General features: G+C 41.0%; 2 protein-coding genes and 1 long non-coding RNA gene across 6 annotated transcripts in view; 1 reads left to right on the top strand and 2 right to left on the bottom strand.

Moving 5' to 3' along the window:
• LOC109963269 (uncharacterized) overlaps window positions 1-1,221 on the top strand; it is a 12,178-nt gene extending 10,957 nt beyond the window's left edge. The window contains exons 5-6 of the long non-coding RNA XR_002275376.1: window positions 797-899; window positions 1,131-1,221. This is a non-coding gene — a long non-coding RNA (uncharacterized LOC109963269). The remainder of the gene's footprint in view (window positions 1-796; window positions 900-1,130) is intronic.
• slc22a31 (solute carrier family 22 member 31) lies at window positions 7-10,370 on the bottom strand. The gene is made up of 9 exons (XM_020605606.1): window positions 9,536-10,370; window positions 6,617-6,720; window positions 5,066-5,220; window positions 3,905-4,073; window positions 2,805-2,950; window positions 2,102-2,210; window positions 1,750-1,964; window positions 1,221-1,332; window positions 7-661 (listed from the first exon to the last, which is right to left on the bottom strand). Exons 1-9 carry the CDS (start codon window positions 9,923-9,925, stop codon window positions 208-210), a joined length of 1,854 nt encoding a protein of 617 aa, XP_020461262.1. The 5' UTR covers window positions 9,926-10,370; the 3' UTR covers window positions 7-207.
• A 1,447-nt stretch (window positions 10,371-11,817) lies between these two features.
• Window positions 11,818-16,264, bottom strand: part of ankrd11 (ankyrin repeat domain 11) — a 100,952-nt gene continuing 96,505 nt past the window's right edge. For all 4 annotated transcript variants that reach the window (XM_020609324.1, XM_020609342.1, XM_020609332.1 and 1 more), the window contains one exon: window positions 11,818-16,261. In XM_020609324.1, the coding sequence (XP_020464980.1) occupies window positions 16,076-16,261 (186 nt within the window). In that variant the 3' untranslated portion in view covers window positions 11,818-16,075. The remainder of the gene's footprint in view (window positions 16,262-16,264) is intronic.

Here is a 16,264-nt window from a genome sequence, read left to right as displayed (position 1 = left end):
AAAAAAAAAAAAAAAGGTTGATATGTTGTTCAAAACTGACAGACTTGGAGCCATCATTCTAAAGTGCACTGCATCCAAGCCAAGGCCGGTTCTCCAGGTGAGCTGCAACCAGCCAGTGACTCAGACACTTCAATGAAGTATGATGGTAGACTGTCAGAGGTAAAGGATAAAGGAGCCAAGTCTAAAAAGGAAGATGAGGAGGGTCTGTTAAGAGTGTTGAGAAACAACCTCTTTTTCTTCTCCGTTCTCTTGCTCCTGTGTTTCACTGTCTGAGAGCAGAGGAGCACGATTTGGCACAGCAATCTTATAAGGCAAAGTGTCTTTAGTCAACATCCTCCTTGTGGCAGAGACCAAGCGGGAATAGTTATCAGGGTTGTACTCTGACAACATGGGCCGTGTGCACAGCAAAGGCAGGCTGTCCCGGCCGGGTTGGGACAGGAAGAGAGGCGGGCGTCGCTGGCTCTCACCCTCCTTCAGGGAGTCTGGGAGTGGCTTGCGTTTGCTTTCAGGTAGAAGCATTATGCAGAGAATGGAGAGGACAGCGAAGGAGGCAAAGATGACGTGGTGGAGAAAGTGGCCCCCATTATTCTGGAGCTCCATGAGAGAGGAGGCGGCCATGCCAACACAACCTGCAGCCAGCACCAAGCCGAGGCAGCCACCTCTGGCAGAAAGATGGACGGGGAGCAGGGACAGGATAAAACACAAGATTAGGAGGAGGCATCGAGATGCAAACACTACTTTAGAAAAACAATACTTTCTTGTGTTAATCTTTTTCTCTTATTTCTATACTTTTCAGCTTCCTGCCCTGTGTGCAGCACTCAGCCCATTTGTCACCTACAAAGGCCAAAAGATTCCCTAAAACACTTGGCCACTGTTTTTAGCACATTAATCAAAGAGGAGTAAGTAAAGTATTTGTAGGAGACTATTTCAGTAATATTCATATAATACACATTCGAATTAAGTTAAATCAGGCTTTAGCAATACTTCATGGCATCAATTCATTATTTGCTTTCATCTCTTCATGGAGTATGTTGACAATAGTCTAATTCCTCACACACAGTGAGAAAGTCACACTGCATGTTAGAACAAATGTTATGAATAAATATAATAATTCATGGCATTATTTTTAGACAACATCCTCAAGTTGCTTTCAGTAGCTTCTGCACAGTACGGCGTGCACTGGCAGCCTCATCACTTTGGACAAGAAGAAAGACACTTACCGAACCACAGTCGGCATCACCTCGCAGGCGAAGAACATACTGAGCATGGCAAGGGCCTGAGAGAACAGCAGACCCACGACGGAGAGCACCAACACCAGGCCTCCACGCAAGTCTGACACACACAAAGGACAACAGACTAAATCCACATCTGGGCAAAAAGTGTAACTGCAGCATTATCAACAGATTATCATCATTTTTTTGGCCTGTGAACTGAAACTGGAATGTTGCCATGTGGAACAAAATAAAGTCAGTAGCCCAGACTTTATCGGCTATCAAGAAACGCATCCATCACTAGTTAAATCAATTTATTATATTTATGTTGCCAGTCATTTGTTTGCTATTGTCACGTTCCAAATGCCTGTCTTCATTATATTGCCAAAATCTGATTATTTAACATAGTTATTGACTTTTTTTTTTTTTTTTTTTAAGAGTTAAAATGGCATGTTTGGAGGTGGCTAAAACAAGTTACAAAATGGCTGCAAATGTCACTAAAGTAAAATAATGCTGTGAACACAGGATGTAGACGTACACTGTGTGAGGGCCAGCAGCAGCAGCGATGACAGCCCAGTGATGATGGCCGACAGTAGTAGCATACCGCGTCGCCCAAGGCGATTGACAGACAAACAGATGAAGATGCAGGCCAGTGCTCCAGTTATTACTCGAAAAAAGTAGCCAAAGTAGAAGCTGGTGGAATATCTATGCAGATTTCTGGTGAAACAGTACTGGATGCCTGTTCCAATGAACCTGAAAGGGAGGGGGGGAGAGCGACTTGGACCATAGGCACCTTCAGTATGACTGGCGCTGTACAATGTGTACAGATGTCTTATACCACAGAGTGTGTATCTTTTAATCAAGCTGAAACATGGAGAATAAAAACTTACAGAGTAAAGCTGAGTATGAGGCAGTTCTTCCAGATAACACAAGTTCGACGCAGCTCCAGAACTGAATGGTACCTCGGCCGACTGTCATCTCCGTATGCCGAGTCTATCTCTATAGACACAAAATAAAAAGTTAATTAAAATCAGCTTAAAGATATTTAGATAAGACTGGGCTAAATGATCCAAATCCACTCAACCCTGCCTTTTTCTTGACAGTACAGAATTCATGAATGCTGATTCTTTGCTCTTACACTGGTTATGTTACCTTTGCATTTGAGATAAACAGCTTTTCAGCTGTAAGGATTTTAAAACAGCACATGAAGCAGGAGATAAACTGACTTAGAACAGAAAACAGGCATTGCTTTCAAATCAGTCAAATTCATAATACGACTGAGCCTTTCTTGCTTTTCAATGTCTCTGTAGGAGGAAAGCCTTATGTCTACAGAAATAAATGGTTTGGCAAGTTTGCAAAATGTAAATTTTTTTCCATTTACATAGGAAACATAACATGAAAACATCCCATTTAAGTTCTGGCTAATGTCATATCTAGATAATGCTTGTTTTCTTGCTCATACCCCCAGTATTATAGTAGCTTGTTCAAATTAAAATGGTTTACATGAAACTGGGGGGTGCACATTGTTTTTGACTTTTCTAATGAATGAAAACATCTCATAACAGCTGGAGTGGGGAGTTTGTACACTTGTACCTGAGAGCAGGGTTTCACCGGGGTAGAGTTCATCTCGCAGACAAACGCCGTTCCTGATGGAAAATTCCTGGAGGCTCCTCTTCGCCCGACAGATCCGATTTGTGGCCAGCAGCCAGCGAGGAGATTCGGGAAACACAGATGAACAGCTGAGGAAGAAACCATTATCATAACTTACAGAGACAGAGAGGACAAACAATATCCAACAACATGAATAAAGCAAAAACTGTCATGGCATCATTAGTTTACATCACTGTATAACTGTCACCTCGAAGGCATCAGCATGCCTGTGTTTTCATTTATACAGCCTCCCTGATGACCCTGCCCAGATATTTAACATTAGCTAAAAATAAGTTAATTAAGGTAGCCAACATTAGCTCCACCTTTACCAGCTGCAACATAAAAAATGTAAACAATACATCAATAACTATAATCCAATAATATAATATGCATTTATTTGAAAAGTGCCATTCTGACTAATTTTACTTGTACTACTATAAGTATATTTTGATGCCATTACTTTTGTAGTATTTTTACACTGCAGTATTGCTACTCTTAAGTAAAAGGCTCTGAGTACTTCCTCCACCACTGGTTGTATATTTGCTCTTTGAGAAAGTAATCTGCATCTCAGTGAGACTCCCTGAATTACTAACTAAACCATCTCTTGAGTGCTTTTCACAAGCCTTAGCCCAGTAGGAATTTATTTATTTAAACGAATTCATGTGTGGCTGTTAGAAGGCGAAGTTTGTAACAAGAGCAACTCCAGGCTGCAGACATACAAAGGGGTGACAAACATAGAGGGCTATATTTACTAAACCTGTTACAAAGTATGGCTGGTGTGCAAAATATTGTATCATGACAATTTTTCAATTTAGTGCATTGGATTACTGTCACTAATGATGTAAATAAGCACACCAGCAGTAATGTTAATCTGAACATATTTCTGCTTATAAGGACCTGGTGCCCATTTGTATCAAACATCCAGTAACAAATTATCTGACACTGACACAATGAACACCACTGTAAGATAATGAACTTCCCTTAATACTTCTCCAAACATGAAGTGTTGACCTGCACAACCCAAATATTGCCACCTGACTCACCACCAATAGGAAAGCAGTAGGAGCAAAGGCAAAGTGGCCACAGCCTGGAGAATGGGCCAATCGTGGCACAGAACAGCGACGCCCGGCAACAGCAGCTCTGCGAACACGCCGAAGAAGCCGCTGACCATGGCAACCATGAGACGATGGGGAGGGTCGCACAGCTCCAATCCTGAGAAGGCAGTGGGAAAAGAGAGAGTGAGCAATGACAAAATCATATCAAAACCAATGTGTTTCCTGTCGGGGCATGACCCCTGCACACATAAAGCTACTGGTTGTTGCATTATGTATTTTACTTGGCTCACAGCTCTGGGTTGCCCAGACCTGAGGTGTATAGGAAATGTCTTGCAATGTCCTATAACAGAAACTAAATCCTGTAATGTGGGACCTAAATCTGTTTGTTCAAAGCAAAACAAAATTCAACATACCCTCTGAAAAACACAAATGCAAAGTTCAACCAGCTAAATGATGCTGCCAGGAGATAAAGGGGATAAAGAGGAGATAAAGCTCATGTGTCGACGTAAACTTGTCTGAGAGGTCGTCTGAATTTCCATGTGAGCTTCCACTGAACTTTAACCCCTTTCCCCCACAGCTCTGACTCTCCTTCCACCTCTTCCCTGTCCGAAGGGGTGAAGAAGGAAAACAAGGAGCTCACTTTAACACCTCCGCTTCTGTCCTACTACTGTTTTTCATTTATTGTGAAGCAGCAGCACTGGCATGACAACACCAAGCAGCGCTGCACTCAGGCCCTCACCCTACCCATCCCAACATCAGCAAAACAAAAATAAAATAAAATATTTAAAAAATCTGGACTCAATCTAACCCTGACCTCTCAGGAATGTGGGAGTATGTTCACTACATCAAAAACAGAAAAAGTGTGCGTGTTTAACCGATGGGACCACTTTAACACTCTACTCCCTAGTACCATGTCCTCCTATGCACAAACATGTAATGCTTCTACACACATAATTGCATTCCCATGCTGCTTCACTGTTCTGCTGACAGTTCCAGAAAGAAAACGCACTGTATTTAACACACAGTGTATCCCTACCAACCAGGGACACCTCGCTACAGAGAGCGCTATACTGAATAAGGGGAGATAAGGTTCATCACAGATGGGTTGTAGACTGGAGAGGACTGGGTGTGTGTGTGCAGGATACTCACTGACAATGTAGGAGGATACAAACACCCCGGCGAGCGTAGCGCCTTGAGAGAGACGCAGCAGCAGAAACACCACAGCACTTCTGGACAAACACGCGACTGCTCCTAACAGACTGGACAAACTGATGGACAGGAGGAAGCCTCGCCGACGACCCAGCCTGAAAACACACGTGCACATTTAAACTATCGGTCCTCAAAATGTCCAATATTAAATATATCATTATAAAATAAGTCATTGTGTAAAATATAACAGGAAAATTACCAACTCGTCATAATTATTTCATAATTTCTTTTTAAATGTCATTTTTATTTAAAAAGTCTTGTTTTTACTTTATAATTCCCCCATTGAGACGTTTTATTTCATAATGTCACTTTATAATAGTAATAATATTTTATTTTTTTAATGTCAGTCTTCATGCCAGTGGTATGATTGTCCCTTCACCTTTCAGGTTAATCATGCCCCCTGCCTTTTAAGATAACGCCCATTAGGTAAAGCAACAATTAGTCAAAGTAATTCTGAATCAGCTGACAGCTGCTCTAAATACACAAAGTACAATGAGACAAAAACTAACACCACCTTTTATTTATTCTGCTGCACATGTGACCTGTCTGTTATGCTATCCAGGTACACGGACTGCGCATCAAGGGGAAGAGAGAACATTAAAGGCAGCTGACTTACAGACCAGCTCCTCTGAGAAAAGCAAAACACCAGATTTTCTCAGTGGGGAAACACACACACACACACACACACACACACACACACACACACACACACACACACACACACACAGCGTATAAGCTAATTTACTATGCTCATCCCTAAATAGGCCTTTAAAATACATAAACACACCAAGAACAGCATAAGTAACACAATGATACAATACTAGAACCATGAAATGATGAGGACCAGATCATTCACAACTACACGAATGAATCCTCTTTAAAAACTGTTTCACTTTGACTTTAAAATGATCCCATTGTGATCCAGTGTGAGTTCTGTGGGTGAGGAGTTCTCAGAAAGGCAGTGAATCTATCAGATCTATCATTTGTGATGAACGAGCAGCTTACGGCTCGCAGTAAACACACCTCTGTGACTGAGCCAGAAGCCCTGAGACGATCCAACAGGTCACTACACACACCAGGCGCCTGCTTGTAGGCATTTATGGAGGAGTTTAATATTAAAGAAATGAGTCGCACATAAAATATTTCATTGCTTAAGGATATAGCAGAGGTGTGATCAGCTTTCTGTACAAAAGATTGATTAGATTTTTATGAATCACCATAACAAGTCTGTGTTGTGAAGTAACAGCAACCTAAATTTGAAAAGAACATTGACTCTATTGATAGTATTTGTGCCAGTCTAATGTCCAAATGTATTTAAGTTTTGCAATTAATTTTTAAATTGAACTCAATTTCTGACAGATTTTTCTTAAAGCTGAGCGTGAGACATGAGACATGAGCTTTCAAACTGTGCTGCTATGAAATGTAAATTCTATAACAACTGGGCACGATAATGAACACTTTGGAGTTTCATATGAAATAATCATTATTTACCAGTCACACAATGTACCAAGGAAGATGTATCCCAGAATCCATCCTGTCATGAAGCAGAGCTGCTGCAAAGGGATTTTCCAGTAATCACTACAAACCAGGTTCCACTGCAAAGGGAGACAAAGAACGTTCTCAGACCAAAACAAAACTCAGTATTAACTTGGGAAAAAGAGCCTCAAAAATAGAGGAGTGTCATTCAATTAGGTTTAAAACAAGAAAAATGGTTGTGCAACATCTTAAGCTTTCAGTGGGAATGTTCCATGTGGTTAGCAGCCACCTGGTCCAGACCAGCTGGGTACAGTAGCTTTTAGTAACAGAAAAAATACTGCATTAATACACATTTGGTGCTCCAGTGAGCGTTTATAGATGAGAATGGCATGTCGGTGCAAAATAAACTACACTGCTCACCTCAGTGTGACTCAGTGTAATTGTATTAGTTCTGAACAGCAATGGAGGTATATGGCACAGAGTAGTAAGAGATGTCAGGACCTGAGATTTAAGACTTGGTTGTGAAACAGTGTCCATGTCATCTCCGTGTTTGAGTCTCTTGCAAAACAGGGGGACAATGCATTGCTTTCTATGAGGTGACACTTAAAGCCTGATATCACTGGGTCCTGGCTAGTTTTTCTTTGCTTCCATGTAATTTAACCACATAAGATGCAGAGAATAGCAGGCTACCAGTCAAGTCACCAAACACAGAGAGATTTCTGTGAGGAAAACTCTCTTAAATGAGTCAAGATGTCTGCAGACAGTGTTATCACATTAGAACGAAGCAGCGCTCTCTATGTGAAGATATGGCATTTCACTACAGTACCAGTCAGGACATTAAAATGACCCACACGCTAGAGGCAGTGCCGTTTCAGCCCAACATAGGTGTTCTTCAGGTTCTGGTAATATGACCAAAGTACTGCTGTACTTTGATAATGTGTGTTCCCCATGCTTGCCATGCTATTCTGATTTTTGAGACTCCTTGTCACAGGATACACAGCAGTTTTACAGTGTTACAACTGCAGACTTTCAGGCAGGAGTTACCGTAGTCTAGATCACAAATACAAACTCGCTAGACAAACGAGCCATTACATTCAATACTGGTCAATAGCATGGCTCAAGTCAGGAGAGGTCCAACAGTTACCACTTTTAACAGTGAAGGTGACATAACCCAAATTAGAGACATGGCAAGATTAATGTGCAACAGGGCCCTGAAGCAAACATGAACTATTGGACCCCCTGTTAACCACACAGGGGATTTCTGGGACAACTGCTTCAAGTTGCACAGAGGTCAAAGAGCTTCAGCAGCACTTGTACAGAGAACACTTTATTGCAAGAACAACATGAGACTTCTTCACACCCCTACTAATCCCCCATCACTCCCTCAGCACCTCTGTGTGTGTGTGTGTTGTGGTCAGTAATCCTGTACTGGAACATTATATGCTGCAATGTTTGCTGTGTGGTTATTTTACACACAAATTCATTTAGGAATATGTACAATATAATTACCAATTTAACTAAAGTTGTGGTCTGAACTGCTGGTTGAAATGATCACAGAAACTTTGTAAAGCCTGAAAAACATGACCACATATTCCAAGCTAATCAAAGCGGCTTTAGCAAAGAGATCCTCACCAACTCTATAACAATCATTCAACCCTCCAATCAACAATTCTGCCTCACAAAGAAAAGAACTTTATCGGTTCAAAGTGCAGGACATCTGGACTCTAACACCTCTCCGTTTTCCTCAACCCCTGCATTCAAAGGTGAGAAGGACAATTGTATTGTATTCATGTTTGGGAAGAGGAAGCTGCTGCTAGTGAAGGACGTCTTCGGGGTCTCAGGAAAGAACACAGGCCTCATACTTCCTAATGCCACAGTTTGTCGTAGTGGAAAAGGAGGAGAAGTTCCCTCCCTGCCTGTTTCCGTTTCCTTAAAGCCAAGATAAACAGACAATAATCTGGGGGGCAATTACCCATAATGACTTGGTCCTGCTTGCAAGCCCCCACTTTCCACTGCAGTTCACTACTGGATTCAGAGACTGCATCAAACACTGCTGCTCTTTCACTGTGTGTTGCATGAAAACATGCAGTTCCTTTGTGTCAGGCGTTTGCTTAAGGACACACTGAGAAAGATTTTTGTTATCAATATTTGCAGACTGGGACGGATCCTTAAGTAACAAAGGCCAATGAAACTGAGAGAAGGCAAACAAACTTTTGCTGTCTATTAGACAGGTTGCACAACAAGTCACAATCATATATAAAGGTACTGTCTGTATAAGAGACAATTAAATAAGATCTATACTGAGTTTGGAAGCATAAGCCAAGAGTAAAAAGACATCTTGAAGGTAAACTCCACTGCACTTCCTTTTCTTATTAGAGCCAAAACCTCAGTGTAAAAGCCTAATGGAGTTCGTCTACATCACGGGAAACAGGGTGCCAGACAACAGATTAGTGAGTGAAAACAACCGTGGGCAATAATAAACATTTAGATGTTTAACCTGGACAAATATTACCTGAATGCCGCTAACTGCCGTCCTCATGGCCACACATGCTTCCCGCAGAGATAAACTGCCTTTATTAAAGGGAAACTAGAACTAATCCAGTTCAGCACCACCACCTTGGAGCAAGGCCAAGAAATTAAATTAGTTGGGATACAGCCAAGGCCATTCTCTCTCTTTACATTAGAGAAATACTAACTGTTCCTATCTACTAACCAACTCCCGTGGTGTGGTAAATTAAAACGTGGATAGAAGCAACAACCCGGAGTCCATTTGGATCCAAAAAGCTGTTGTAGATGCATGGCCGCGCCTAGTTCGGCCTAAAACTCTGGCTAAACTAACTTCAGATCAGTTCCAGGCCTTGGTTCAACTCTTCCAGAAGTCCACATTTCAAACCAAGCTCCCACACAGAGCAGAACGACGTGTAGCTATCTTACCTCAGTGACAACATTGCTCTGAAGTCCCGTTAGGTTAGAGTACTCCCACCCCTTGGTACAGGGCACCCTCTCTCTGGGCACATCTTTGGTAAAGTCCGAGGTGTTGGGTGGATACTTGAAGAGTTCACAGTGGCTGAGCCCGGTGCCGTTCACCCAGGGGATGGCGAGTTTCAAGTATTCTTGTCTGGAGAAGTTGCTGGGAAGGAAGGTGGAGGGCAGAAGCTCCGGGTCGGGTTTGCAGTGGTACGATTCCGGAATCAGAGTGTAAAAAACGTCGCTAAATAAATTCAGCATGACCGCAAAGCTGGGGAACCAGCTGAATACAACCACGATTCGGTTGTAGCGTCCATAGCCGCCGGTGTGCGGGAAAATCTTCGTCTCATAATCCATTTGTAGACGACTGTTCACGGTAACATATGTTTCTGTGGTCAGTGCGCAGTAAACGTGTCCGCTGGACTGCGCGCAGCAGGTAAAGCGCACGGGGGGAGGAGGAGGAGGGCGGAGGGCGGAGGCTCCAGGAATTGGGACTCTACCGGTGACACACCTGTGGCTGGTTAGGACCTAAACTTGGGGTAACTCGATTCTGGATGTCCCTGGAGTCCAGTTACTGACAGAACAGCTGGGTCAGAGGTAAAGTTAACAGAGTTCTGTCAGTGACCGTATCATCATGTCTTCTCGAGTCCATATAACTCAGTGCATCATAGCTGAACTTGCCACGAAGACTGTTTTCACTTCAGTGGTAGACTGATAAAAATATAACGCTTTGATTTTAGCAGCCAGTGTTCTTCACATCTCACCTGCTTAAATCAATCTAAAATCCTAGTTGCTGGTATTCCAGTGATTTAGTAACTTCCATGGAGGTGTAGCTGTGTGACCAATTTAAAAAGAACTGTCAAAACTGGAACAGAAAAGGCTCAAATATCCCAACTTTTATACTTTGGCTTGACTGTGGGTCAAGCTCCAAAGACACAGCTCCTACGTTTCCCATAATGCAACTCAAGAGAACATTTCATTAGGCTTTCCCCACAAAGCCTTTGGAGATATTATACTACTGTTTTCACAGGTTAATTAGTGCAAATATTTTCCTTGTCTCTTCATATAATACACTACATGTCTGAAAATCTAACATCTGATATCTGACTCAATTCTTAATAAAACATTTACAATTTTGACCATTCTGATATGAGGTCTGTTTTATTTCCAATATCACAAAGTGAATGACAGATAAAGGCAAAATACAGAAATTTGATTATTGGGAGATCTTGCTAAATAACTTAACTCAATTTCTATAGATGTATCCATGTAAAGCACTGTAAATGTGTTTCAACAAACACTGCATAACTAAACCAGTGATGTTTATCATATTGTTTTTGTTTGTCTCAGTGATATGCAGAGCTCTCAGAGAGGGTAGAGTTGTGTTGACAGTAGCAGTTGTGTGATCAGGTAGACACAAGATCTAGAAAAGCTTAGCACTAATACAGTATGTATAGTTTGCAGGTCTGCAATATAACATGACTTATATTTGTTTTGTCAGATTCTGATTTGATACATGAAAAGTTAACACTCATATTTCCAAATATTAAATATACCAAATTACAAGGAGCTGATGTATTTGAAAAATTACAGCACATCCAGGTGATGACTCAAAGTTTTTTTTTACCTTGTGACAGTGCAATTTATAATGTTACTTGGAGTGCAAGCCATACACATTTGGTAATCTGTCATCTGACAAGACTCCACAACGAATGAGTTACATAAAATGATTTAAAGTTAAATAATGCATATTAAGTGGTTGTCTGTAATTCTAGGCTGTGTGCTATGACATGACAGGTTAATTATGATCTATACAGAAATCTGATTTTGAACAGAGACATTCAGGTTGAGCGAGTGAACTGTTCCAGGGTGTAGGATTACTACATGTACCAAATGTGGATGCCAAGTGAGAGAAGGCATTTTAAACACTCAGGCTATGAAACATCTGTAGTTCACATGTACATTTCAGATGGCACACATGCCTCGTCCGGCTGTCAACAGAAACGTGTCTCGAGCATCACCGCTGTAGTTTGATTGGATATTATATTACAGTAAATGTTAGTCTAAATGTACATGTTCTAATGTAGTCTTATTTTGACTTGAGTGAATATATTTTGGGTGCATTAAAAAATGATCAGTGGCAATGTAACGATCAGTTATATACCAGTAGTTTTTACATCATGATGCAGACGATGCAAAGAGAAAACCAAGAAGCTGAGGGCGACTGGTAGGATTTCAAAATTTTATTAACGAACATAATCTCTGAGGAACAACAGCAGTTCTTGCGCTCTCTGTACATGCAACTGTAGAAAATAACAATTTAGAATTTTTACTTTTGTTTGATTTTTTTTCCCCATCCATCCTCATTTTCAGTTTCTCTCATTTTTGCTTTTTTATCTTTTTTCCTTTATTTATTTATTTATTATTATTATTTTTGCAGGAAATCAACAACAGCTAGAGGTGAAAGTACTGGATTTCTGTTACAGCACTGACGATAGCATCAACAACCCCGTCATAACCCTCCCCCCCTTAGCTGCTCCAACAATATGTACACAAACTACATTGTACAAATAAAAAAAGTTACATTGTTACATCATAATGACCTGCAGCGAGCGCACGCAGCTCGTTGCTGTTAGAACCCCACATTCTACGCAACTTTTCAGACTAGTACAAAGAGGAGGGTGCAAAACGTCCTGGAGGATTTATTTACAAAGCTATGTACAGTATGTCTCTTTCACGCATTACAAGGAGGAAAATTTACACAGCGGAGACCAACTTTAACTCAAAACATACCACAGGTGTCAGAAAAAAAAGATAATAAATAGGTAATTTCTCATCATTTAAAGAGTAGTTCTCCATGCTTTTTATTAGTCATCTTCCATTCTAAAAAAGGAACAAAGAAACGGCTACAGTCTGGGTTTTAATGAACAAAAACACTAAAGAAAACTAAAAAGGCTTGAAATCGTGATTCTATATGATGAAAAAATACCTATGTATAATTATGTCCAGTAAGGAAACCCCCCCCACAAATAATAAATCTAAAATAAACATTGAGTGAATGTGAGGAGAGTAGAGGTAATATGTTGTTGACTGAGGTGGTGTCAGGCTAGCATCTGTATCACCACGGCCAAGTGCTCTACTGTGCATCTGAGCACTAACGTGTGTTTGTGTCTGTATTCAAATTGATCCAGAAATCACTATTAGATGCATATTCACACTGGAGAAGCAAAGCAGATGGATGTGTTTAGTCTATTGCTCTGTGCAGCGGTGTACCGCAGACTGGGGGAGAGGTTGCCTGTCACTTGTGTCAGCTATCACCATTTCAAGCCTTTGTGGTTCACATAAATGACTGATTACAGAAGTAAAAACAAAGGCAGGGCTTAAACCATTAAATGGTGACACATAAAACAGAAACACACTTGATTTCTTGTAAACAATAGTGAGAGGATGTTGTCGGTCAGGGCATAATAACGGTATACATTCTGCTCGATAAGCAATGTGATTGACATGCCTCTGTAGTTTATGCTTTATACAGGAACCAAAACCCTTAAGATAAACACAACATTCAGAACTACATACACTGAGCTAAGAAACACACACACAAGGATTTTGTGAACAAAAAAACGCCCTTAACCCTCTTCCCAAAAACTGTAAGAACCCAACAACTAAATAAAAACAAATCAAGACAAACAGGGGGTTTAAAAAAAAAACAAAAACATTTTCTGGCTATTTGTATCCAAATATGTAAGTATATCAACCAGGTTGTGTGAATCTCTCAAAAATATCCAGGACTATACATCTAACCACCTTGTCTGCACAGTGTAATAGCAACAACCATTGCACTTGACCAGACATACCATACACAGCTACACTGATTGACAGTGTGTAAATAACTCAAACGTTTCAGGTAATATTGCCATCAGGATACATGAGCAGCTCTCACACACAGACAGGCAGCCTATGTGGTAGGTCAGGAAAGCTTTTCAAAACCAAGGCCCACTAAAAATATAGAATCAATATCACAATCATTACAAAACAACAATTCAATGGGATTTGGGACTGAGGACAATTTAAAAACAAAACCGGTCTTTTCAGCTATAAGCTCTTGCCTTCCCCTCTGCTGTTTGTGTCGATGTCTGTTCCCTTTTTGGTTCACTTTAAGATGTAAGCCTTGTAACTGTCTGCTTGGGCCTGACACCAGAACAATTATGGCAAAATACCACCACACAATGGAGCACTATGAGGACGTAACCTAACATTTAAAATCCCTGACAAAACAAGTCAAGCACTGATTAAACATTTATAAAAAAGTATTAGGTGTTACTGGCTCTAAATGTTTTTGAGCCTATTACAATTTCGCTGACGAGTAAAACGGGTCAAGGTGTCGCATTAGGATCCTATAAGGGAACTGAACTCCCTACGGGCTGTAATAAAATATTAATATATTTAAAAACACCCATTTAAGTGAAAGGCCACAGGTCTCATGCAAAGATGAATAAGGTTCTTGAGTTTTCTGACACACCGAGCAATGGTGCCATCCAGTGAGTAAAGCTGGAACAACACCAGGAAAATAAGCTGAACAAAGGGCAGACAGACTGGCAAAACAATGTTTAAAGTCAGTATGGAATGAAACCTTTCAGCAGTTGTGAAGAGAAGACAGGCTACGAGAACAGAATATGTATAATAAGTGCTGAAAGACCTGTGTCTGGTTGACTTTAGACAGTCATGTTTTGTTTTGTGATGATTAGAAATGATTTCGGTCCAATTTTTATACATTAAAACAAAAAAATAAATTTGAAACCACTACATAAACATGATGGTTTTGCTTGTGAATGACATCTCTCTTTCTTCACATATATGTATGTAACTTTGCCCAACAATGAGTACATTTTTTTTCTACTGACAAAGGCATTTTCTTGGTTTGAAATTTTTCAGATATAATTGTGTAGTAAAGCAATGAATAATAATCCTCTGTGTATTCTTTAAATAAATCCTCAATAACTATTCTGCTACATCTGAGGGACTCTATAGTGGTCGACCTATGGGAGGCCAGGTGAATCCAGACGTGTTCTGTCAGCTATTTGCGTGTTGTGGTGAGACACATTCGGTTGACTTTACCTAACCCCTGACTGGATCTGGAGATGGGATCTTACAACTGTGCACTGGAGTCTTTCAAATACTGACAGAGTCGTGTACACATTTTGGCCCATGGATGTGAGGGGGGGGAGGAGTGCTGCCCAAGAATGAACTGTACATAAAAAGATAATTTTTATTTTATTTACTTTTATGTTTTTTTCTTTACACTTAACTGAGTGATATTACAGTACATAGGTTATTTACAACTGTGCAGCAATGTGTGGCAAAATAAATTATCTAGAAGGCAGCAAGAATACATTGGTTAACGAATATAAAAACTGTACATAATTTACGGAATACAACTTTTTTTTCAGTTTTCTTTTGTTTGTTTTTTTCCATTAAACTAATATTGGCTCTGTAGTGTTTCAAGTCACTTTCTCAGAAACAATGAAATGCCCAAGTAAAGAAATAGACAAAAACAATATTTCTCTCCTTCTGCCAAACCACAATTTCTCAATAGTCTCTTTGAATCTTAACATTCATTGTTTGTTTCTTTTGCTTGTCCTGTCGTGCTTTTGCAGTCTATGGCGGTCTATTGTGTTTGTGTTGGAGCAAGTCAGGTGGCTGAGGAACACTCCGGTCTGTCCTCAGAGATCTAGGTCCTCTTCCGCTTAGCCAGACTGAGAGGCCGCACGCTCAGTCTCTTCCTCTCAGACACTGGGCCCTGATGTACACACATCACTAACCCTCAGCTGTATTCCAACCTGCTGCAGTGTGGAGAGAGAGGGCGTCCTCTGGGTGTACTATCTTATAGCCCCAAAACCACCAGCATCTGATTCTAGCCTCCTGGTCTGTCCATTCCAGCTGTCTTTGCTGTAGATACACATTGAAGAGCCACCATGACTCTAGCCACTAGCACTGGATCTTGTCTAGTTCAGCTGGCCCACCAGGAGTCCTGGGTCAACAAGGGAGGCTCCTCCTCAGTCCACCCTCAGGACAGGCACCACGCTGTCTGGATAGCTCTTTTCTGTTACCTCCTCCCAGTGGTGGTGGTGGGTCTATTGAAGCAGGGACCAAAAATGAACAAAGAAAATATACCTCTGTCCCCTGTTGTGTCCTGATGTCAGAGCCTCAAACCAAAAACCATTTCTGCTTCTCACACTCTGATCAAACATAAACGTAAAAACTTTGAGGGTGAAAGTGCAAGTTGTGTATTTTCTTTTTCGCCAGTAAAAACACATTTCCTTCTTCACGGAAGGGAATTAAGAGCAAGTTTTTCATCTATACTCTTTTTCTACAGAATATAATTTTTTCCTGTCTAAAGTCCTCTTTTAAACTTGCTAGCCCTTTCCATTCGTTCTATTCAACGAAGTCTCTTTGAGAAGAAGTGATTCAGGCAAAGTTTGCTCTCTATCTGTGAGCACAGGTGTGTCACGCAGGCAGCAGGACAAAGTCGTCGTTGACGTCGACCATTGGCACATAGAAGGACGGCACTTCGTTGACACAGAGGGACTTGTTCCCTGCTGGATCCAGCTCCTGGACTTTCAACTGCCACTCCATCCTTTGCACTGCATTCAGGGCTGCTGCCTCATGCTGTTGCCGCATCAACAAACACGTCTG

This window comes from Monopterus albus, unplaced genomic scaffold (genome assembly GCF_001952655.1).
Source record: "Monopterus albus unplaced genomic scaffold, M_albus_1.0 scaffold4.1, whole genome shotgun sequence".
Lineage (NCBI taxonomy): Eukaryota > Metazoa > Chordata > Actinopteri > Synbranchiformes > Synbranchidae > Monopterus > Monopterus albus.
This window is presented reverse-complemented; position numbering and strand designations above follow the sequence as displayed.

Coding starts and splice junctions, on each gene's coding strand:
- slc22a31 (XM_020605606.1), bottom strand. CDS start 9,925: ATGGATTATGAGACGAAGATTTTCCCGCACACCGGCGGCTATGGACGC. Junction 6,721..9,535: donor AGAGCAATGTTGTCACTGAG/GTAAGATAGCTA, acceptor CTCCCTTTGCAG/TGGAACCTGGTTTGTAGTGA. Junction 662..1,220: donor GTGATGCCGACTGTGGTTCG/GTAAGTGTCTTT, acceptor TCTTTCTGCCAG/AGGTGGCTGCCTCGGCTTGG.